The 21,538-nt window shown below is 49.2% G+C and overlaps 1 protein-coding gene across 1 annotated transcript in view; it reads right to left on the bottom strand.

The window, feature by feature from the left end:
• Nucleotides 1–4,606: 4,606 nt before the first annotated feature.
• INSR (insulin receptor) overlaps nucleotides 4,607–21,538 on the bottom strand; it is a 134,449-nt gene continuing 117,517 nt past the window's right edge. Inside the window, exons 15-23 of the mRNA XM_042965366.1 lie at nucleotides 18,587–18,746; nucleotides 14,278–14,377; nucleotides 12,937–13,004; nucleotides 10,741–10,985; nucleotides 9,694–9,804; nucleotides 9,443–9,602; nucleotides 7,974–8,103; nucleotides 7,518–7,652; nucleotides 4,607–5,147 (exon numbers count right to left, since the gene is read on the bottom strand). Of these exons, the coding sequence (XP_042821300.1) occupies nucleotides 4,793–5,147; nucleotides 7,518–7,652; nucleotides 7,974–8,103; nucleotides 9,443–9,602; nucleotides 9,694–9,804; nucleotides 10,741–10,985; nucleotides 12,937–13,004; nucleotides 14,278–14,377; nucleotides 18,587–18,746 (1,464 nt within the window). The 3' untranslated portion in view covers nucleotides 4,607–4,792. The remainder of the gene's footprint in view (nucleotides 5,148–7,517; nucleotides 7,653–7,973; nucleotides 8,104–9,442; nucleotides 9,603–9,693; nucleotides 9,805–10,740; nucleotides 10,986–12,936; nucleotides 13,005–14,277; nucleotides 14,378–18,586; nucleotides 18,747–21,538) is intronic.

The raw sequence follows: 21,538 nt of genomic DNA, 5'->3' as shown, positions 1-21,538 counted from the left end.
AGTGAACCCCTTAGTGCTTGCATCATGGGAAAGTCTGAGGATCTTTAGGATAGCAGTTACCAACCGTTATGGAAATAGTTCAATATTTAAACCACCAGTTCAAGCATACAGGTATGTACCAGCAGATCAGCCCTGATTGTAACAATATTTAACCTCCCGCTTCATTGTTCTGAAGAAACAATGAAGGTTTGTTCCCTCTGAAAACAGATACCCGTGATTTCCAGATTTCCCTTAACACAGCCCACCCCACACAGTTCACAGGTCCTTGCTCGAACACCACACAAAAACAAGAATATTCTCCGATAATTTATTCAGAATTTTCATATAAACAGGTAATTATCCCATATTTTACATGCAGAGCAATTTCAATATTCAAAGAAAAAGGCATATTCTGTACATGGCGCTACTTGGCTCTTGTAGGAAAACATTGAAAAAATAATAATTGAGCTTTTGGTGGGTTTTGTGTTTCTGAGTTGTTTTCCCCATAAGCTGAGGCACATTTGATCCTGTGCAGCTGACAGCGGATGGAAAGTGTCTGCAGCTGACACGCAGGGCCAGGACCCCCCGAGGCACAAAAAGTAGAGAGACTAAACAAGCCATTCCTGAATGTGTGCATAGACACACACTTGTCTTGGACGTTGTTCCTTCCTTCTCAAAGGGGACAAAGAGCCTCAGATTCGTGATCTGGTTTTTAACAAGGACTTTTAGGGTCCACACCCGAATAAGAATTTGGCTGGAGGTTGGTTCTGGACCCTGACTGGTATGAGGTGACAGTGAGCTCACAAAGTCAACGTTTCCCTCTGCTTCTGGGGGACCCCTCAGGAAACATTCACCTTCAGCTGTAGCCCCTGAAAGTCCATGACATTCTTTCATGTGTTTGAAAGAACAAATCAGCATTTGTTCTTTCCATTTCAACCTCACCTCTGGTGTAAATCAATAGTCTAAACAACCTTCTGGAAGGTCTTCTGAAGGGACACCATTCTATGTGCACCATTTATACACAATCAGCGTTTCCCTGTTCCCCCCATCGAACAAAACCGTAATTTCTGAAGAGCCCGAGGTGTCAAGGGCTCACCAAGTGGCATCCAGAAGACATTTAACCCCAAATTTCCACCCACCATGAAGTAGAAAAATGATTGTCACTGGAACTACAGCACATCCACGAACTACTCAGATGGCTGGCATGGGCCATGCTCTGATAGCATTCCTGCCCACTGCCCACTGTTATGACAGCTACGATCCAATGATCACAGGATTGTATGTGCAGACCCTTGCATCAATTCCCACATTTTCTCTGTTGTGCTCAATATCTCTCCACGAGAACCAGCAGCATTCCTCCCTACTAGCTTGACATTACAGGAAAGCACCAAGGACAGCTCCCAGAATACAAACGTTTCCAGACGTGTGCTTGACATCACTGGTCCCGGGAGAAAGTAATGTGCTTGCTATTCTCCTCCCGGAAGAAGAAACTACTCTGTCGATTATGCCACATTAATGAAAAGGATTTTAATAATAATGAGACATCTTTAAAAACAAACAACAGAAAGTACCCATCTAAGCTGGCTTTGTTGCTCTTTTTAGAGCCCGTCACTACAACACTGCCAGGTCAATCATGACTTTCTAGGACCAAAGTTGTTGTTAGACACAACATTGTGTGATGAAAAAGGTTTATGACCCAATGGCTGCTTTCTCTTCTCACTGCAGTGGCAGAGACAAACTAAAAGAAATAGGTGATATCCCATTTGTGCAGGTGAGCCCAGCATTCTCACACAGGGGTCCAAGGTTCTGTGGCTAAAAAATATACTCAGCATGCTGGTAGATTTGGGATTGGAATTTCTCTACAGTCCCCTTTTCCACTCGGAGGATAGAGACGCTGCATTGGGTATTTGTGTGTGAGGTGCCCACAGTGCAATTTGTTCCACTTCCCCAAAGCATCTGAGCTTAAAAGGAGTAGGAAGAAGCCATGGAGAGTCCAGGGCACCTCGGTGCTCACTGCAGGGGGATGCAGTAGGGCAGCGGGGATGCTAGCTTTGCACCAAAACCTATCTTCGCCCCAGCAGGAGACGGAGTATTCTCTCCTCACCAAAGGAAGCTAGCTCAGGCCTGGGCACCCCACACATCAGATACGTCATGATGACCTGAAATTTCAGTTCATGTTTGGAAGCATGGTGCCAATGGATGCAGGATCAAAAAAAGTGGGGGTGGGGAAGATTGAACTCAGAGAAGACTATTATCAGCCAGAAAAAGGATCTATGCTCACACGAAAGCCACACTTTATCCCAACTCCCTCCCTCAAAATTCTTACTGGTCCCTGGCATTTGGAATCAGCTGATACAGATTTTCCCTGATTCAGATTGGATCCAGGCAGAATTCTGAAGTCTCAAAGATGTCCATTATTGAACCACATCTTAATGATACACTGAGGTAGACTGTGCTGGAAAAAAAAAAAATCATTACCCCACATTCACCTGTTTATTTCTCGTTGATAAAAATTTACATGCACTCCATTTTTTACGAAAGTGATTTTTACAGTGATTTTTATATATTAAAATAAATAATTTCCCCCTAATATAAGAAAACCTTTCTGAATTAGAAAAATGTGAAAATTGTTGCTAGTGTCATATACGGCCACTACAAATTTACTATGAAAAGAACAAAATACCTAGATCTATGTATTTTTAATTTACGTACAGACCCTCTTATATGTACAAAATAAATTTGGCGAAAATAATTTCTGTTCTCTTGTTCCTTATACCCAACCAATCATTGAGGCTCCCCAGAAATATTTCATGTGCTGTGATTTCTCAAATCATATAAATAAGATAGTAATAGGCAATTGGGATTTGTGTCTACCTGTGTTCTTAACCAAGAATTGAGAAGGTTCAGAGGTCGCCATTGTCTCTATCCTGTTCTTAAGCCCACAACTTTTAAGAGAAGGGGAGAAGGAAGCAATCGAAAACTCATGAGCAAATGCTCTCAGGGATAACCCGTGGGTGACGATTTTGATGAACCAAAGTAATGAGTTCACCATGTTCTTTATTTGAGCAGCTGTGATTCTTTCCCCAAAGGGAAGAAACTGAATTCACGCCCACTCGGAAGTTCTTGGTGGCGCGACGATCCTTAGCGGTTTCTCCTCCAGACTCTACTCTCTTGGGGACTGCGACATCATAAGCACCTGAGAGTTCTGCTCAGGCCCCACACCTGGCCCAGCTGAGGTCACTGGGTGCAGAGCAGCTTCTGGGAGGTCAACTCTGAGGACAGCTGGATGCCCTGAGGGTGGAGGCGACCGACAGGTGCATCTCGCTTCATATTGCTTAGTGTTCTCAAAGTCCATCTGGGCTGTCGCACTTTGGGATTTGATTTTGTTGTTTGCACAGTAATCATAGGATGTGCACACCCAGTTGAGGAAGCGTGCGAGGTACACACAAGGAACCAAAAGATCCAAGAGCCACAAGTGTGTCTGAAGGCAGGACTCAGCTCCAGGCGCCTACCAGCTTACCCAAGCAGAAAACGAGCCATCCACCAAACCCAATCACCCACACCCATGGCCTCATGATGTCCAAAAGGGTTAGCAGCTAATGTGGCTTTATTCCCAGAAAAATGGATGCCTTTAAGACCAAACAAATCAGCCACTGGTGCCTCGCTCCCCCTCTGCACACAGGCAGATCAACCAAGCAACCCACAAGCCTTCCCCTCCCCCCCCCCCCCCCCCCCCCCCGGGAAACAGTTAATAACTTATGAGGCTGATGCTGGAGATTTTTTTAAAAATTAAATATGTTACAAATATATTCTCAAAACTCTTAATCACCTTAGTTCTTTTTTTTTTTTTTTTCTTTTTCTTTTTTTATGTCCTAGCTTTGTTTGGTCTTGAAAAGATCCACTATCACTCCAAACTACTCCCTTGGCTCCCGGAAAACATTTTTCACCAAAGTTAAGGGAGAAAAGACTCCTGAGACTAGGCTTGGGGCAGAAAAATCTGTGGAGGGCACAGTCTCCCAGTAAATAAGAAGGAAGGAGATGGGAGGGATCAGGAGCTCGAGAAGAGCAGACCCCCCAAAGCGTCAACGCGGCATGAATACTCTGTGCGCGTGCGCACACACACACACATACGCACACCAGCCATATCTAGCCTGGACACACACACACACACGCACGCACGTGGACACACGTGAACCACACACCGGGACTGCAGATTCTTATCAAAAGTATAAAAGCAGTAGCTATTGGTCAATTTGAGGAACTGATTTTGTGAAGAAGAAGAAGAAGAAGAAGAAGAAAAAAAAAAATCCTTCAGCCTGGATGAGAAGACTCTTCTGGAAGCCCACTCCGTAAAGTCTGAGATTCTACTGGAACAGGGTGGGTTTTTTTTTTCTTTCTTTCTTTCAAACTTTTGTTCCACAAACAAGTTTTATGCTTTATACTGTAGCTCAGACACCAGAAAAAAAAAAAAGAAGAAGAAGAAGAAGATTTTTAAAAACAAGTCCTTGCTTTCAATCTACTTGAAAAAATAGTAACATTCTGGCTTAAAACCGCAGTTGCCTGTAAGGACAGCAGCCGAGGAAACCCCTTCTCCTCTAGGGTCACAGTTAAATTCTCTGACAGCTAGTCAACTTGGCAATCAAACAAATGTGTTTTAAGTCATCAATGAACAGCAATGGATAGCAATGATCTCTGAGCTCCGTGTGATGCTGTGGCAGATTCATAGGAGAATCCTGAGTTTTCTGGAGGCCTTCAAACCAGAGGAAAGTGAACCAGAGGGGTTTGGAGAACCCCTCCCCCAAAACAGGCGCCGTTAGGAAGGATTCGACCTCGGCAGGGTCAGAATCCGTCCGTTTTTCTTGCCCCCGTTCATGTGGGTGTAGGGGATGTGGTCCTCGTAGTTCCGCTTGAGGCCCAGCGAGGACACTCCATCCCGGCCCCCGGCCTCTTCCCTCTGTGAGTGTGAGGCCCGATCCAGGGGGACACTCTCCATGTCCTCAAACTCCATTTCCAACTCCTCACTCTCAGGCGCCTTGTTCTCCTCGCTGTGGAAGAAGGAGACTTCCGGAAAGCTGGGGTGCAGGTCGTCTTTGAGCAGGTCAACGATCTCCAGGAAGGTGGGCCGCATCTTGGGATTGAACTGCCAGCACATGTGCATCAGGTCGGTGCTGCAGGACAGAGGGACGCGTCAGGAAGGAGTCCGGGGGATCCAGCCATGCAATCCCCACTCCCACCCTTGTCCTGGCGGGCCGCCCCCACAGATGACAAGTACCAGCACCAGACGGTGGCCACCAGCGCAGGCAACAGTCAAAACAGAAACAGCATTTCTACCGATGCTAAAAAAAATGGTTTTGGAAAGACAGCCAAAGGGGCTGCCTCATTCCCAGGGCAGATCAAGAAGGGCCCCTTCTGACACAGCCACACGTTGAACAAGGTTTATAAATTTTATACGTTCCTGGTTTTTGTAAACTTTAATTTCTACTGGGGCTGCTTGAAAGGCTTCCCTGTGCCAGTAGGCAATCTTTCTAGGGCCAGAGATCCCTCAGGATCTAGATGCTTGAGGCCTGATGGGGCATCAGGAGGACCAGCCGTAAGCAGCCATCCTGCAGGCCCAGCACTCACGCGCTCCAGGGCGGTAGCAGGGGGGGTTACAACCTGACTCAGCCAAGGGCAGGTGCCGAGGGCCTGGGATTTCCATTTTACCTCTTCCTCGCCCCGCTGTAATTTCTAAGGCAGGGGTTGGCAAATTTCCACCCGCGGACTAAATGGCCCCCTGAAGTGCTTTTGTAAATAAAGTTTTATTGGCACACAGCCACACCTGTTCATTTACGTACTGTTGATGGCTGCCTTCAGTCTATACGCAGAGCTGAGTAGCTGCAACAGAGGGCCACACAGCCCACAAAGCTGAAAATATTTACAATATGGCCCTTTGTAGAGAGTCTGTGGACCTCTACCCTAGGGCTTACTCGATTTCCCTGGTCCTGGAACTACAGCCAGCTGCTTACTGGCATGACTTAGTGAAGGACTTTCATGAAGCAACGTCTAGAAATACTTTGCTCAGAGTTTCTGAACAACTCTGCTTCGTACTCTTTTTCCTATGAGGTCCCTTGCAACTGGGTTTTCTAAATTAACGTCATTTTCTTCAGGGGATGAAGTGTCAAAATAACCTTTCCCCCTTCAGGAGGGAAAACTTTTTCCTAATAAAGGACTTTATATTTAATAAATGTTCATTGTCGAAATAAAACACCAAAACATAGAGAAAATACAGCTTACATACAACTTCCCTTCAGATCTAACCTCATTTTTCTATCTGAAGACATTTGGAAGCGTAATATATACTTTTTACCCTTGATATTTAACATAGGCTTATTCACCAAGTTATAAAATATTTTCAACGTATTTTATTTTGGAAACGTATGAAACTATGAAACGTATTTTCAACGTATGAAAATATTTCAACGTATTTTATTTTGGAAAAATAATATTTTGCAAATTTCGTTTGAGATTTCAATGGCTACATCATCTTAATTTATAAATTTACTTGGCAATTCTCATATCGTTGGGTATTTAGATCATGTCAATTTTTTTTTTGAGACTTTAAAAAAACATTGCTTTGAGTAGCTGTTAACAACAGGTGTGTAAGAATGATTATCACCAAACTGTTGTCAGCCCTGAGTATTAAAACTCTCTTTTCTTAGGGGCACCCGGGTGCCTCAGTTGGTTAAGCATCCGACTTCGGCTCGGGTCATGATCTTGCAGTCTGTGAGTTTGAGCCCCACCCTGGGCTCTCTGCTGTCAGCATAGAGCCTGCTTCGGATCCTCTGTCCCCTTCTCTCTCTGCCCTCCCCCCACTGGTTCTCTCTCTCAAAATAAATAAATTAACTTAAAAAAAAAAAAACCTCTTTCTTTCCTCCTTTCTTCCTTCCTTTTTTTGCTAACTTAGGAAGACGGTATTTCATTTTACTTTATGTTTCTTGGACTCTAAGTGAGGAAGGACAAGTTTGCAAGTGTTTAAATGGCTTGTGCATGTGTGTTGTCCATTTGGTCCCCTAACAAACATTTACTATTTCTTTTCAGCAAAAAAAAGTAAAACAAAAACTGGGGAGTATTGGGGAGATACATAACACATATCCCTGGAACCCAAAATAATTTTAATGTTTATGCTTAGGATTTGTTTTTTTCCCCCATTCTATAGAGGTGTAATTGACATGCAATATTGTATTCATCTCCTGACAACCCGGTAAGTATATAAATAGACAGTTAAACATAAATACGCCACCCCAGCCACCCAGTTTCCTTCTCCCGTGGTAACCACTGAGGTGGGGTTTCTTGTAGAACCTTCCACACACATGATAGGCAAGAAAGCATACCTGTGAAGGTGTGACATGCAAACACGAGCACATATGTAGATACAACGTGCAAAAAAGTGCCCGTGCCCAGACACAGTGTGCAAACACAACCACCTGTGTAGACATATGACAGCGAACTAAAGGGCACTAATGCCTTTTTAAGGAAGAGCCCGGACGCTGCACACTTACACTCTCTCCGGACAGTTGTCAGGTTGGTCCAAATATCCTCCGTCCATGACAAATTTCAACACCTGTTCATTAGACAGGCCTTGGTAAGGTTGTTCCGCCAAGCTGGTGATTTCCCAAAGGACCACACCAAAGGACCTGCCAATGACAGTTGAACGTAGTAACAAAGAAGCCATTAAAACACACACACACACACACCCCTTCTTAGTCTACTAGAATGTGGTTGGCCAGTTCACTCAACAATTCATGCTGCATCCAGAAACGTCTACATTAGTCTCAGTCGGCACACAGGTAGCTGTGCAAGCGTCCTCAGACATGACATCCCCGTCGTTTTCTTGATTACGAGGCTACGAGGAAGGCAGGCTTTAACGGGCCCCCCCGCTTGCTGGTCACACACAGGGAACGACCCGGGATTCGGGCCCAGCGTTCTGTCTGCCGATCCGTGCGTGCACGACTCACCACATGTCAGAAGAAGTGGTGAAGACCCCGTCCTTCAGGGATTCCGGTGCCATCCACCGCACGGGGAGCAGACCCTTGCCTCCTTTCCGGTAGTAATCCGTTTCATAGATGTCTCTGGTCATTCCGAAGTCTGACAACAAATGGTTCAACATCGTCTTAACTTTCAGCCTGCAGCCCAGGCGTCTCCACCCTCAGGGCCCCACGCCTCGAAGAGCCCGCAGATGGGCTCACCTGTCCCAGGTGTGGGCTCACCGGCGTGGCGGCCAAATCCACCGAGAATGGATTCTGAGGTTACTTATGGGGATGTGGAGGGAAAGGATGGGCCGCCACGTAAAGGGAAGGAAACGGAAGCACCAAGTGGTAAGGAAGCAATGTTCCGGCCCGCAGCCTGGGAATCCTGTTTCTAGCAGCACTTCCTTCCCACCCACGACCTTGCAGGCTTCCCAAACCGAAGCTTTGAGTCTCTGCAGCCAACCTTCTATTCTCCACTAGATGTGGCTCCACCGCTACCCAGTGCCCAGCTCGAAACCCAGGGTCGGGTCCTCTTTTGACCCACCCCTTTCCTTACGCCCACATCTAAGACACATCTAAGTCCTGCCCACTCTCCTCCCACATTCCCCTCTAGTCAAGCTATTCTTCTCCATCACTCCGGCCCCACCCAGGCCCACGGCCACCTCTCCCCTGCAGGACCTTCCCTCCAGCTGGACCCTGGCAGCTCACTGCCCAAGAAAAGCTACATAAGGAGGATCATGCTGTTCCTTGCTTTCCGTGGCTAATGGGGGACGAGGTCTTTCGGGACTATAAGCAGAATGACATCACTTCCGGCTTCCCTTGCTGATATAAGATAATGTCTTTGGGGATCGTAAGTAGACTCGAGTTACTTCTTGCCTTCTAGCCTCCCTCCCCGGGTCTGGCTCCTGCCCCTCTCCCTCACCTCACATCTCACGCTGCTCTACTCCCCTCTACATTCCTTTTATTCCTATCACATCAGCCATCCTTCCGGCCTCCTGGCCTCACATTTGCCATAACTCCCCCTGGCGTGCTGTCACTCAGGTCAATTCATCCTGCAAGTTTTGGCTGAAACGCTGCCTCCCTACAGAGAGAGGCCTCTCCTCGCTATCATGGAGCTCTTTATTTCTTTAGGCTTCATTATCTTGTTTATAAAAGCATTCTCTTACGGTTCCTACTGACGCGGGTAAAGACTGCATGCCGAGGGCAGAAAACTCGTGGTGACTTATCCACCATCACACCTCTCGGCTCCTAGTGCAGTGGCTTCCACCAACAGGGAACACGAATATTATCCAGAGCCGTAAATGAGCAAGTTCACGAGCAAATGCGGTTCCATTACAGTTTGAGGTTCAAGCCCACCCTCTTTGCGCTATTGGAAAAGACTGTTCAGTCTAGACAACTCCTTCCAAAAATCAAACTGGGCCTGGGCCCCGTGTCTCAAAGCAGAAAGCCGGACGCACCTCCAATTTTGACGGTGAAGTCGTGGGCCACCATGCAATTTCGAGCTGCGAGATCCCGGTGCACAAACTTCTTGGCATTCAGGTACGCCATCCCGTCGGCGATCTCCGCCGCCATCTGAATCATCTCTTGCAGAGTAGGGGGAGGGCGGCCAGGGTTATTCTGAGAATCGAAACATGGGGTCGTGTGTTCAGCAACGTGGGCTCCTGCGGCCGGGAGCGGGTGCCCTGCCGGGTCCCCAGAGGCAGCTCACCTCAGCCTCCGGCCGCAGGGAGCGGAGGTAGCTCTTCAGGTCTCCGTGAACCATCAGCTCCATCACCACCAGCGTCGGCTGGCCTTTGGACACCACCCCCAGGAGGCGGACCTGTGGAGCAGGTGCAGCACGTGGTAGGGTGAGGGTCTGGGGGAAGGTGTCCACTCGTCAAGGTGGCGCACAGCACCCTGTGTGGTGAGCCCTGGTCTGTCTGGCTCAAATGCCAGGGTCAATGCCTTGCTGGGACAGGGGAGTCGGAGGAAGGAGGGAGAATTCGGGACTCAAGGTCTGGTGGGTGGGGGAGCAGACAGACATGCCTACAGAGAGCAACATCCGAGACAGACACTTGGATATCTCCTTGGTGTCTCTGAACACATAAGGCACGTTCCCATCTCGAAGCCTTTGCACCTGCTGTTCCCTCTGCCTGGCTCTCTGTGCCCTAACAGGTCCACATGGCTCAGTCCCTCCATCCTTAAGTCTTGGCGCAAATACACCTTTTCCCAGTCCTGAATTCCCAGTCCCCTGACTCTGCTTCTCTTGTTCCATTCTGCCATAGCATCAGCCCCCAATGTCTTCCCTAAGGAACTTAGCGGTTTTAGGGTCTGCCTCCGCGGCTTTACAGGAAGCTCCATCAGGGCGGGAATCCGATGCATCAAAGAGACGAGAAATGAGGCTTAGCACACAGCCGATCCCCTTAGCACTAGGCTCCAGGAGAAGGTAAGTGGGAAAGGGTAGGCAGGGATGGGGTGAACACTCATGTGTTTAAGGGTTATAAAGGAGCCAGGAAGAGGGAAGAGACAACATTCTGGAAAGCAACGGGACGAGTCTGGCTCCAGGCAAGGTGGGAGAGGATGAGATTAGAGGAGGGACAAGGAGGGGGGCCCTCCCCCACACCTTGAGGGTACTGCAGAGTGGGGGACAGGCAGGGTCCACACCTAGGGTCCTCCCACCCCGTGCAGGAGGAGGACGAGGGACAGGGGAGCTGGAACAGGGGAGCTGGCACCAGAGGAAGCCTCTGTCTGCTCTGGGGGCAAACGCAGGACTCACCACGTGATGACAAGTGAAGCCCTTCATGACTGAGGCCTCGTTGAGAAACTCGATCCTCTCTCGCAGACTGGCGGACTCGTTGACCGTCTTCACCGCCACGCGGGTCTCCGCCTCGCCCTTGACGATGTCCCTGGCATTGCCCTCGTACACCATGCCGAAGGAGCCCTGCCCCAGCTCGCGCAGGAGAGTGATCTTCTCCCGAGGCACCTCCCACTCGTCCGGCACATACACAGAGCAGGGAAACACTACTCCTCACTTATCTACACAGCATCCTTGACAGACCCCTGGGGGCCCCCCAGCCAACCACCCACCTGAGCACCCCTGGCAAATGTTCGTTAAGTGATTTCTGCGGTCCAGAACCTGTGCCAGGCACCGGGCATAGAGCCGAGAACAGGACAGGTGTGGGTCCCTGCCCTCACAGGGGGGGACAGCAGAGGCTTGGGAAGGAGCCACTGTCGGCCCAGGGTCCTGGCCAGTAAGTGCCGCACCGAGCCTGCCTCCACATCCTTTCTGTCTGATCTCAGAGCCTCCTGGGTCGGAGGCTGTGGTCTCTGCAAAGGGCCAAGGGGATGGGGACAACTCTGCCTGCCAACCACTGGCATGTGAATGAACCCATCCAGGACCACCCAGCACCAGCTGATCCCCAGGCAGGCTGCAGCCATGTGAACGAGCCCGGATGAGATCAAAGGATTTGCCCAGCTGATCAGATCACAGGTGGCGGACCCACCAAACTGTGTGCTAATAAAGGGAGGTCGTCTTAAGTCACTAGAGCTGGGGTGGTTTGTTACACAGCAAACGATTTGCAGATGAATGCACAAAGACCTCATAAGAAAAGCCGAAATGGTTCCTGCGTCCCCTGCACCCGTTACAGGCTGAATACACCCATTACTTCATTCCTGGAGGGAAGCAGGGCGGTAGGGTGGAGAGGCAGCCCTGAGGTTCAGCTTCCCCACCTCCGGTGTGCGGTAACAATGCCGTCACCCCCGTTCGTTCCCTCCCGCTCCCGTTCCCCCCACACAGTTCCACCTGGAATGACCACTACTTTCTCTGTCGTGATGCTTTGGCATCTAGGCCCTCGATGGCCCTAAAGGGGCTGCCCCTGCCCAGGGCGGCCAGTTCCTAGAGACAGTAAGTGACCTGCCAGTGAGTATACCTTCTGTATGCAAAACAACTAATCCAGAGCCCAAACCATAACCCCTCCCTCTGTGGGGCCCGCACCCTCTGGGCTCTATCCCCTTCCCCTGATCACCCAGGGCCAGGCCCTACACCCCAGAACCCACGGAAATCATTCAAACTAGCCAATCCTCAGTCTTCCCCCGCCTTGCCACGCCTCCCCAAGAAACCACAATAACGGTTCTTGTCCGCATTCCTTCCATGCTCCCTCTGCCTCCTGCCCGACCCCGGGGCTCCCCTGTGCGGTGCTGCCCCCCCTCTGTGCATGTCTTATCAGACCTGATTAAAACAAATCCTGGGGATCCTTAAAAGCATCACCCCTGTATCCCAAGGCAGTAGTATCCTTGGGATCATCGACAGCGCTCATGCCTTGAAAGTCACTTTTTCTGCTTTTTGCTGCATGAAGCACCTTTGGAAACTTGTCCTGCGGCAGATGCTTTCCCCTCTGATGGAACAAGCAAGCCTCATCTCTAGGGGCTGCCCGATGCCCTTTGGTACAATCAAGGGAAACACAGGTGTCGGTCCTACGCGACTACCAGCATCAGCATCACATCTGTGTTCAGGTGCCACCAATGGCGGATGTGTCCCTGCCACACATACAGCCTCCTGTTCACCCCATTTTATCCTTCATTCTTGTCTTCCCCACCCCCTGACCCCCAGTGTCTCAATTTGGCTTCCGACTCCCACCTGCCAGTTTGGACGGCAAGTCCGTACATGGCTCTCTGGCTCTGACCCTCGGCGCGGTCTCGGGCACAGGCCGCAGATGCCACAACCCCACAGCTGGGGCACCAGATTCTCAGCCTCCCAGCCCTGCTAGATCAGCCCATCCAACAGGCGCCAGACAGCAGGTGTCCAGCTCCTCCCAGCATCGGGGTCTCCGCAGCCAGGGACAGGTCTCCAGTGAGCGAGAGGGCTCATCTCAGCCTCCCAGGGTATCAACCCCTGACTTCCACTGGACAGTAATGGGAAAGGGCACCGAAAGGCAGGATTCTGGCCACCCAGAGGTCAGGGGATGGTACTCACCATCACTGGCACTGAGGTACTCAGGGTTTGAAGAAGCATACAGCGGCCCCAGTGGCCCATCCGGCTGCCTGGAAGGGAAAAAGGAAGACATTCCAGCTTGGTATTCTCACGAAGCCCTGGGTCACTCGCAAGGGGGTTACGAGCTCCCCAGGGCAAACGGCAACCCTTACCAGCAGCATCCGTGTAATAATCCTGGATACAGCCTGGGGTTATGAACGGAAGCCCATCAGATGGCTACTGAAGTGCATCAACATAGAACCATAAGCTGTAACTCATGGGTGTCCGTGGGACACCCAAGAGCCACTCACCCGTTGCTGTTCTCATCCCAGCTCACGAGAAACAAGTGTTACATTTTCAGGAAATTTGAGAGCAGGTTGTTAATACAGCCATCATTTAAAGTTACAGGGCACAGGTTTACAATGAAATAAAATGGTATCAAAAGCAAACTCACCATTTCCTCATTATCTTACTATCATTCGTGACCATCTGGAGCTTGAAATTGGCCACGGTAGGAATATTTACATGATAGAAACAGGAATGATACAAACCAAGACTTGATCTATTGTTCTGTTGTTTGTGCAGGCTTAAGAAAGTGATGGCAAAAATGTTACCAATGCAGATTAAGCTTCAAAGTCTGTCAGCACTGGGGCGCCTGGGTGGCTCAGTCGGTTGAGCATCCGACTTCAGCTCAGGTCATGACTTCTCTCGGTTCATGACTTCAAGCCCCGTGTGTGCTGACAGCTCAGAGCCAGGAGACTGCTTCGGATTCTGTGTCTCCCTCTCTCTCTCTGCCCCTCCCCAGCTCACTCTCTCTCTGTCTCTCTCAAAATAAATGAACATTTAAAAATTAAAATTAAAAAAAAAAAGTCTGTCGTCTCCGTAGCCATGATATTGCAAACAGAAAAAAAAAAAAACTTAAGAAAATGTTCCTCTGCATTTATGAATTATTACCTGATTGACTGAAGTCACTTGTTCATTGATGAACCCATACACCTTATCTCATTTTTACCTTACTCTTTAATGAAAACAAAGTATCAACCAACATCCAGGTTGGAACTATACTCATTCATCACTTGCAACCATAGGTTGGCTATAGATACAAAGGTTCAGGGGGAAAAAGTCAACCAAAACATTTGGTGAGAATCAACCAGCTAGAGGGAATTTACGGTAACAAGCAATGTATATTGTATTATGATCACTACCTGTAAATTGCATGCTATGCACATCCCTATGACAGTAAAACTTATAATAAACTTAGATATAGCTCTCTCTGTATCTAGGCACACTTTCTTTTCTGGAGAGCCAGTTTTTAACCATTTACCAGCACACCATTGTACCCACCTCTTTCTCAGGAATAGATAAATACTTCCAATCACAACACTGAAGAGAAAGACAAAGATGAGAGGCCCGATGATAATTTTTGCAATGTTCGATGGGACATCTACTGAAATAGAGTAAGAAAATATATGTTTCGCACCAAAATGTATTCACATCACAAATCACACCTATGCCTGTAATGGCGGGCCACACACACCTGCCCCCTCTCTTGTCCCCGAGCCTCTCTGCTGGTCTCCTGGGCCGTTCTTTTCCAGTCATCTTGAATCACCAGTTGGCTCCATGGGCCTGGGCAGTGGGCTCAGAGGCCCTGACCTCCAGACCACTGCCCACTGCCTTCTCCCTCCCCCCCAGCCCAGGGCCAGCTTCACAGGCATGTAAGCCTGGCCATCACCCCAGTCCCCACTGGGGTGGGGCCCTGCTCCTTAACACTCTGCTGTCGCCATCTTGGAAGTCTTAATAATTTGTAAGCAAACGATCTTGCGTTTTCATTTTACAGAAATGAAATTTTAATTTGCCCCACAAATTAAATAGCCTATTTGAATCCCAACAGCACCTCCGGCAGATGAAAATTTCACCAGGAAGTGCCCTGTGTGTGCTAGGGGGTCTTCCCCAAAATATCCTTTTAAATCGACCGAAGAAACGTTCTGTTAAATTTGCATGTGAGGCCCAGTTGTCTGCAATTATACACACGCCCATGTATTCAGACTCTCCCGAGCCGAGGAGGAAAATGGGTTCTAAGGAATCAGGGAGGGAACCCGGTCCCTGGGCTCTTTCAACATCCACAGCGGTTTACTGAACACTTACTAAAAGTACCAGGCGCTGTTTGAAGAGCTTTGCGCCAGTGTTTTTATTTAATTGTCACATTAGCCAAAGTGAGAGGTGCCGTGACTGAGGCCAGTAAACAGATTGGGAAAAGAGGCTCAGAGACTGGAGGCGGGTCTTGCCCCAAATCCCAGAGCCGATCCACGGTGGAGCAGGGATTTCAACCCGGGTGATCTGAGTGAGTTCTTGACCACTACCCCACGCTGCCTTCGGTGGCCAGCGCTGCCCTGAGACATCCTGTCTTCCTGTACCCACTCCCTGAATTGGCAGCGAACTGCCTCATCCCCCCTCCCACAGCTCCTGGCCACAGAAAGTCTCCATGAATATCTGGTGGCCGAACGGGCCATGAGAGATGGACACCTACTGGTCACATGCAGGTGGATGTCTGCATGTCCCTCCTTCCTGTCCCTTTTTCCTTAGGAACAGGGGAGCTGGAGGCCACCAAGTGGCCAGGACTCACAGTGTCTCAGGACATAATCGGAGAGGCAGGCTGCACCCTGCCAACCCCACCTCTGCTTCCTGGACACCACGGTCGGGCTCACACTCCAATTCCAGTGGCCACGGGAACCAGGGTGAAGAAACGGAAATTTAAGAACTCTTGCTCTGAGTCACAGAAGGGTAAGGTCAGCCCCTGGGGGTGAGCGCCTCCTTAAAATCTGCACCTTGCTTGCTTGTTATAAAATAAAAAATCACTCAGGGTGCCTGAGCGGCTCAGTCAGTTAAGCGTCCACCTCCTGATCTCAGCTCAGGCCATGATCTTAGGGTTCGTGAGTTCGAGCCCTGTGTCGGGCTCTGGGCTGATAGGGCAGAGCCTGCTTGGGATTCTGTCTCTCCTTCTCTCTGCCCCTCTCCCACTTGTGCATTCTCTCTCTCTCAAAATAAGGAAAGAAAGAAAGAAAGAAAGAAAGAAAGAAAGAAAGAAAGAAAGAAAGAAAGAAAGAAAGAAAGAAAGAAAGAAAGAAAGAAAGAAAGAAAGAAAGAGGAAGGAAGGAAGGAAGGAAGGAAGGAAGGAAGGAAGGAAGAAAGAAAGAAGAAAAGAAGAGAGAAAGGAAGAGAAAAGGAAGGAGGAAAGGAGGGAGAAAAGAATCCTTTTTAAGTAATCTACTGTGTTAGTCATGTAATTCTCCAGACTTTTTGCTATCTCTAGTAACGCTGGGCTACCTTTCCTTGAACATGTATCTTTTTTGGACATCCCTGATAATTTCCTCAGGATAAATTTCTAGAACCAGAACTATTGGCTCCGATAGTAAGAGCTTTAACAAAATGTTTGATACATATTAATAAAGAACATCTATGTGTCTGCTCTCAGACAACACTAAGCACTATAATTAAAAAACAGAGGAGGGTACTTGTTGTGCTGAGCACTGGGTGTTGTTGTTTGGAAATGATGAATCACTGAATTCTACCCCTGAAACCAATATCGCACTGCATGTTAACTAAAATTGAAATTAAAAAATATATATATTCATATTAAAATATATTTACATATTTATATTTATATATTTATAATATGTTTATATTTAAAAATATATATTTATATTTTTAACAACCCAGAAACAAAAAGCCTTACCAATTTGATAAGTTAAAAATTACGTTTTGTTTTAATTTGCTCTTGGGGGGGGGGTGTAGTTTTGAGGTTGGACTTTTTTCCTTATATCTTCTATCTTTTCTATTTCTTTTTAAATTGGCTATTTATGTTCTTTGCGTATTCTTGTGTGTGTGTGTGTATATATTACTCATATACTATATGGATATTCATTTGATAGTAACTCTTTGTCAATGATGTTACCAATGTTTTTCCCACTTTGATATTTTCCTTGGAATTTTATTCACGGCATCCCTGGTTCTTAAGAGAGAGACCCCAAATCCTTGAGCTGACCTGGGTAACAGGAAGTGTCTTTGTTATTGACGAGCCCCTGGGAACATACCTGAGCTTATGCTACGAGATGGGCTGACCCAGGACGGGGGTTGGTCACCAGCAGACCAAGCACGTGATCAGAAGGCTGGGACTTCAGCCAGCCTGACCTCCAGAGTACGGAGGGGCCGGGGAAGGACTTCTATCACACAACCAACGATGCGATTGGTACCGCCTGCGTAATGCAACTCTCAGCACCTTAGCTCAGAGGAGCTTCCTGGCTGTGAAGACAGCCACATGCCAGGAGGGTGACGCAACACGTCCTGATTCCAGGGGGAGGAGACACAGCTCAGTGTCCTGGACCCTCCCCTATGTGTCTCTTCATTTGCGTGGTCCTCACCTACAGCCTTTATAAGAAAACCGTCCTTGTAAGATGGCACTTGCCTGAGTTCTGTGAGCTGATCCAGCAGATGATTGAATCTGGGGGGCCATGGGAAGCTCTGAGTTTGTTGCCAGTTGGTCAGGAGCGTGGGGGGCTTGGAGAACCCCCAACTTGCATCTGGCTTTGGAAGGGAGGGCAGTCTTGCTGGGAACCCTGCTCCTAAGCCGGCAAGGTCTGTATGAACTCTACCAGGCAGCATCAGATTCACCGTGTAGCCCTCCCAGCTGGGGTCAGGACGCTTTTCCCTGCCCTGACCCCGGCCAGAGCCTTCCCACTCTCCGAAGTCCACCATGCCTGGGGTGTGAGAATCCAGCCAGCCAAGCAGAAGGCTTGTCTCACTCCTCCCACCCAAGCTCCCGCTCCTCCTGTTCTAGAATCTCCCCTCCTTCCAAGTTATTTGTTTGTTCACTCATTCAAGCGTCTGGGCTCCTGCCACGCATCTCAGGATAACCTTCCTCTTTTGTTCCCACTTGTACATTCTTCCAGGTCTCGGTCAAGAGGTCACCACCTCCAGGAAGCCTTCCCTGATCAGCTCAGCCTTCCCCACCCTCCCACCTTACTGTGCTCACCCAGGGGCAGCACTTACTGCCTGCGTATCAAGAGCACATCTGAGACCAAGTAGGTGAGTTCCCCCATCCTCCCTTGGAGGACACAGCCCATCTAGAAACAAATACTGAGGGGCGCCTGGGTGGCTCAGTCGGTTAAGCATCCGACTGCAGCTCAGGTCATGATCTCACGGTTCATGGGTTTGAGCCCCGTGACGGGCTCCGTGCTGCCAGCTCAGAACCTGGAACCTGCTTCAGATTCTGTGTCTCCCTCTCTCTCTGCCCCTCCTCTGCTCACACTCTGTCTCTCTCTCTCTCTCTCAAAAGTAAATAAACATTAGAAACAAATACTGAGACCCTAGTAACAGGAGCTAATGTGTTAATCAGACATGCCCTGTGTCAGCCACTTGGCATTCCTAATGCCACTGAAACCTCCTTTCGTTTCCAGGGGGATCCTCTTATTATCCCACGGTCAGATGAGGAAGTGCAGGCTCAGAGAGGGCCAGCACCCTTCCCAGGTCACACAGTAGCAGCCGACAGACCCAGAGGTCAAGTCCAGGGCCGGCGGGTGTAGCCTCCACGCTTCCCCGACCATCCTCTGAGATGTTCCCCAGAGCAGACCCAGCCAGAGTTGCCGTGCACACTTACAATAGTCTGTCACATAGAAATAAGTGGCTTCTGTCCAGGAGCCGTTGCCCGCCAGGGAGGTGGCCCGAACTCGCACACTGTAATTCCCCGGCGGCAGCCCTCGCAGCCTGCAGCCCCGCTCCAGAGCAAAGTGTCTACGGGAGACACAGAGGTGCAGCTCCTGGAAGACAGGGGAGGAGAGAGGGCAGGTGTGGGGGGTGTCCGTCCCCTGGCAGGAATGTCAGAAATGACACAGAGGAGGGGCGCCTGGGTGGCTCAGTCGGTTAAGGATCTCACGGTTCGTGAGTTCGAGCCCCACATCGGGCTCTGCACGGACAGCACGGAGCCTGCTTGGGATTCTGTCTCCCTCTCTCTCTGCCCCTCCCCTGCTCGCTCGCTCTCTCTCTCTCTCTCTCTCTCTCTCTTTCTCTCAAAATAAATAAAAATGAACTTAAAGAAAAAAAGAGATGACACACAGGGAGTAAGGGACAATCACTGGGCAACACGCGTGAGCGACATTAGGAACCTCGGAATCTCAGCGCCCTAGTTCTTGGGATAAGGAAGCAGACACAGAAGCTATCGTTACCGATAACCCTTCCTGAGCCACAAGCCAAGCATTTGACCTGGATCGTGTCATTTCCTTCTTACCCCACCAGGGCTTAGCCTCTTGTTACACACAGGAAACAGAGGCTTCGGGCAGAGGTCGGCGAACTTCGGCTATAAAGGGCCAGACGGTCAATGTGTATGGCCTCAAGCGGCCACTCACTGTGACCCACTCAACTCAGCAGCCAGGGACCGCTCCCAGATCAGTTCACGTCTGTCCACAGACAGGCGTGGCTGCGTGCCCACAGAGCCTGATGGACGATGAACGCTGGACTCCACGTTAAGTGGACACGCGTCATGACGTTACTCTTCTCTCGATGTTTGGAATTGTTTTCCCCGACCATCTTAAGAGGTGAAAGTGATTTTTCGATCTCGGGCTGTACAAACAGGCGTACAAAAACAGTGGGCCGACCCCTGGTTGAAGAGACAAAATGCTGCGGGGAGGGGGGGATCTCGTGGCTGGTAAGTGGCAGGACCAATCCTTCAATCCAGAACCATCCGGCTCCCAAACTCTACAAAACCACCGTGGGACGTTGTCACCAGGCCTCCAGAAAGTCCGAGAGGGCCGGGAAAGAAAACACCTACATCACCTAAATCGAATTTCAGGCTTTGCCCCACACCCCCTGGTCTCAGAACCAAACACATGTGTGGGCTTGATGTCTTAAGGACAAATTTTAAAGCTCCTTCCTTCCCAGGGTACAGCCTTTTGATTTGATTTGATTCATTGTACCATTACTAAAAGAGCTGGGATCTACCCAAATCTCTGAAAACAGAGAGGAGGTAAGTAAAGCATACACACCCCAGTGATAACCACATAAACAGAGATCAACCCCGAGCTTACTGGGAGAGGCACGAGGCTCCCTGGGAAAACGAGACCATGAAACCTGCACGCATCGGGCCAAATATTAAAAACTTTCCAAAACAGCTCCAAGTTAATAGTGCATGCAGAGAGCTGGACTGGAAAATTTTAGCGGGGAGAGAAAGAAATGTAAAAACCCCCGTGCTTATCATGTGACAATAACAGCAAGAAAACAGATCGGGCCGGATCAGGCTGGCGGCAGGGGTGGGGGCTCTGGTCCAAAGGTTCTTCCAAGTAGGATGAGTCACCAAGTAGAAAGGGACAAATAAGCAAATATAGAAACCAAAGGTAGCTGCTATCCGGGACAAAGGGGAAATGCATCCTCCACGACCGGCCACGGACCCCAGGCACTGCAAGGGGTGTGCTGGAAGGAACCAGAAGCTTCAGGCAGCTGTCTCCACAGACACCAGGAAACAAAAACAAAAAGCGAGACAGGACGCAAAAACCTGATAAAGAGCAAAGAAGCCAATGACGTAAAAGTCTGTGCGAACAAGAAGAAAAGCTCAAAACTGAAAGATACTGACGCAAAGGAAGGAGCCAGCCACCATGAAAAATCCATGCTCCTCCCTGGCAGGGGTGGTCCTTGGGGCCAGGGTCTCCCGAGGCGGAGGGGGGACGCGGTAAGAGGGCGAATGACTTGGATTCAAGGCCCAAGGAGACAGAGATTCAAGAATGATGCAGCTGGGGGTGATGTCAGCTATTCAACTAGCAAATACAAAAAAGAGCCCCCAAAAACACAAAAAAGAAAAAAGAAAATGACCTCCCACCAAATGCTGGAGAGAATTTTGCAGGACTGGCAAAATCATACCATAACAGTATAGATGGTGTTAAAAAAAAAAAAGTTTTACATTATTTTCTCACTTGATTTTTTTAAAACATTTATTTATTTTTGAGAGAGAGAGAGAGACAGAGCATGAGCAGGGGAGGGGTAGAGAGATGGGGAGACACAGAATCTGAAGTAGGCTCCAGGCTCCGAGGTGTCAGCACAGAGCCCGACGCGGGGCTCAAATCCACAAACTGTGAGATCACGACCTAAGCCAAAGTCAGACGCTTAACCCACTGAGCCACCCAGGCACCCCTAAAAAGGTTTTTTAAAAGATGGCTGTAATCTCTCAGTCTCTCTTATTTTTCCCCGTCTCTCTGTTCCCATAAAGGGCAAATGGGGCTAATTTGTCTGGGATTGGTGTGGGGCCATGTGGGGCAGAGGCTCTGGTGGGGATTCGCAGTGGGGATTCCTGCCGGTGACCGCTGGGCTCCAGGAACAGGGGAGCCGGTCCAGCCACAAGAAGCTGGGAGAATTTAGGGTTAGGTCCAATGCCAACAGGGTAACCGACTGCCTCAGTTTACCCAGGACCAAGGGCTTCCTAGAATGTAGGTAAACTCCAGGCAAATGGGAAAAGAGAGCAGCAAGAAGAAAATCAAGGAGGGACTGCGTTGCAGATATCTTGCTCACTGCACAGAATCCACATTCTCTTCCTCGCTGCCAGCAACATCCCCAACTTCCTTGGGAA

Source organism: Panthera tigris, chromosome A2 (genome assembly GCF_018350195.1).
Source record: "Panthera tigris isolate Pti1 chromosome A2, P.tigris_Pti1_mat1.1, whole genome shotgun sequence".
NCBI classification, from domain to species: Eukaryota; Metazoa; Chordata; class Mammalia; order Carnivora; family Felidae; genus Panthera; species Panthera tigris.
This window is presented reverse-complemented; position numbering and strand designations above follow the sequence as displayed.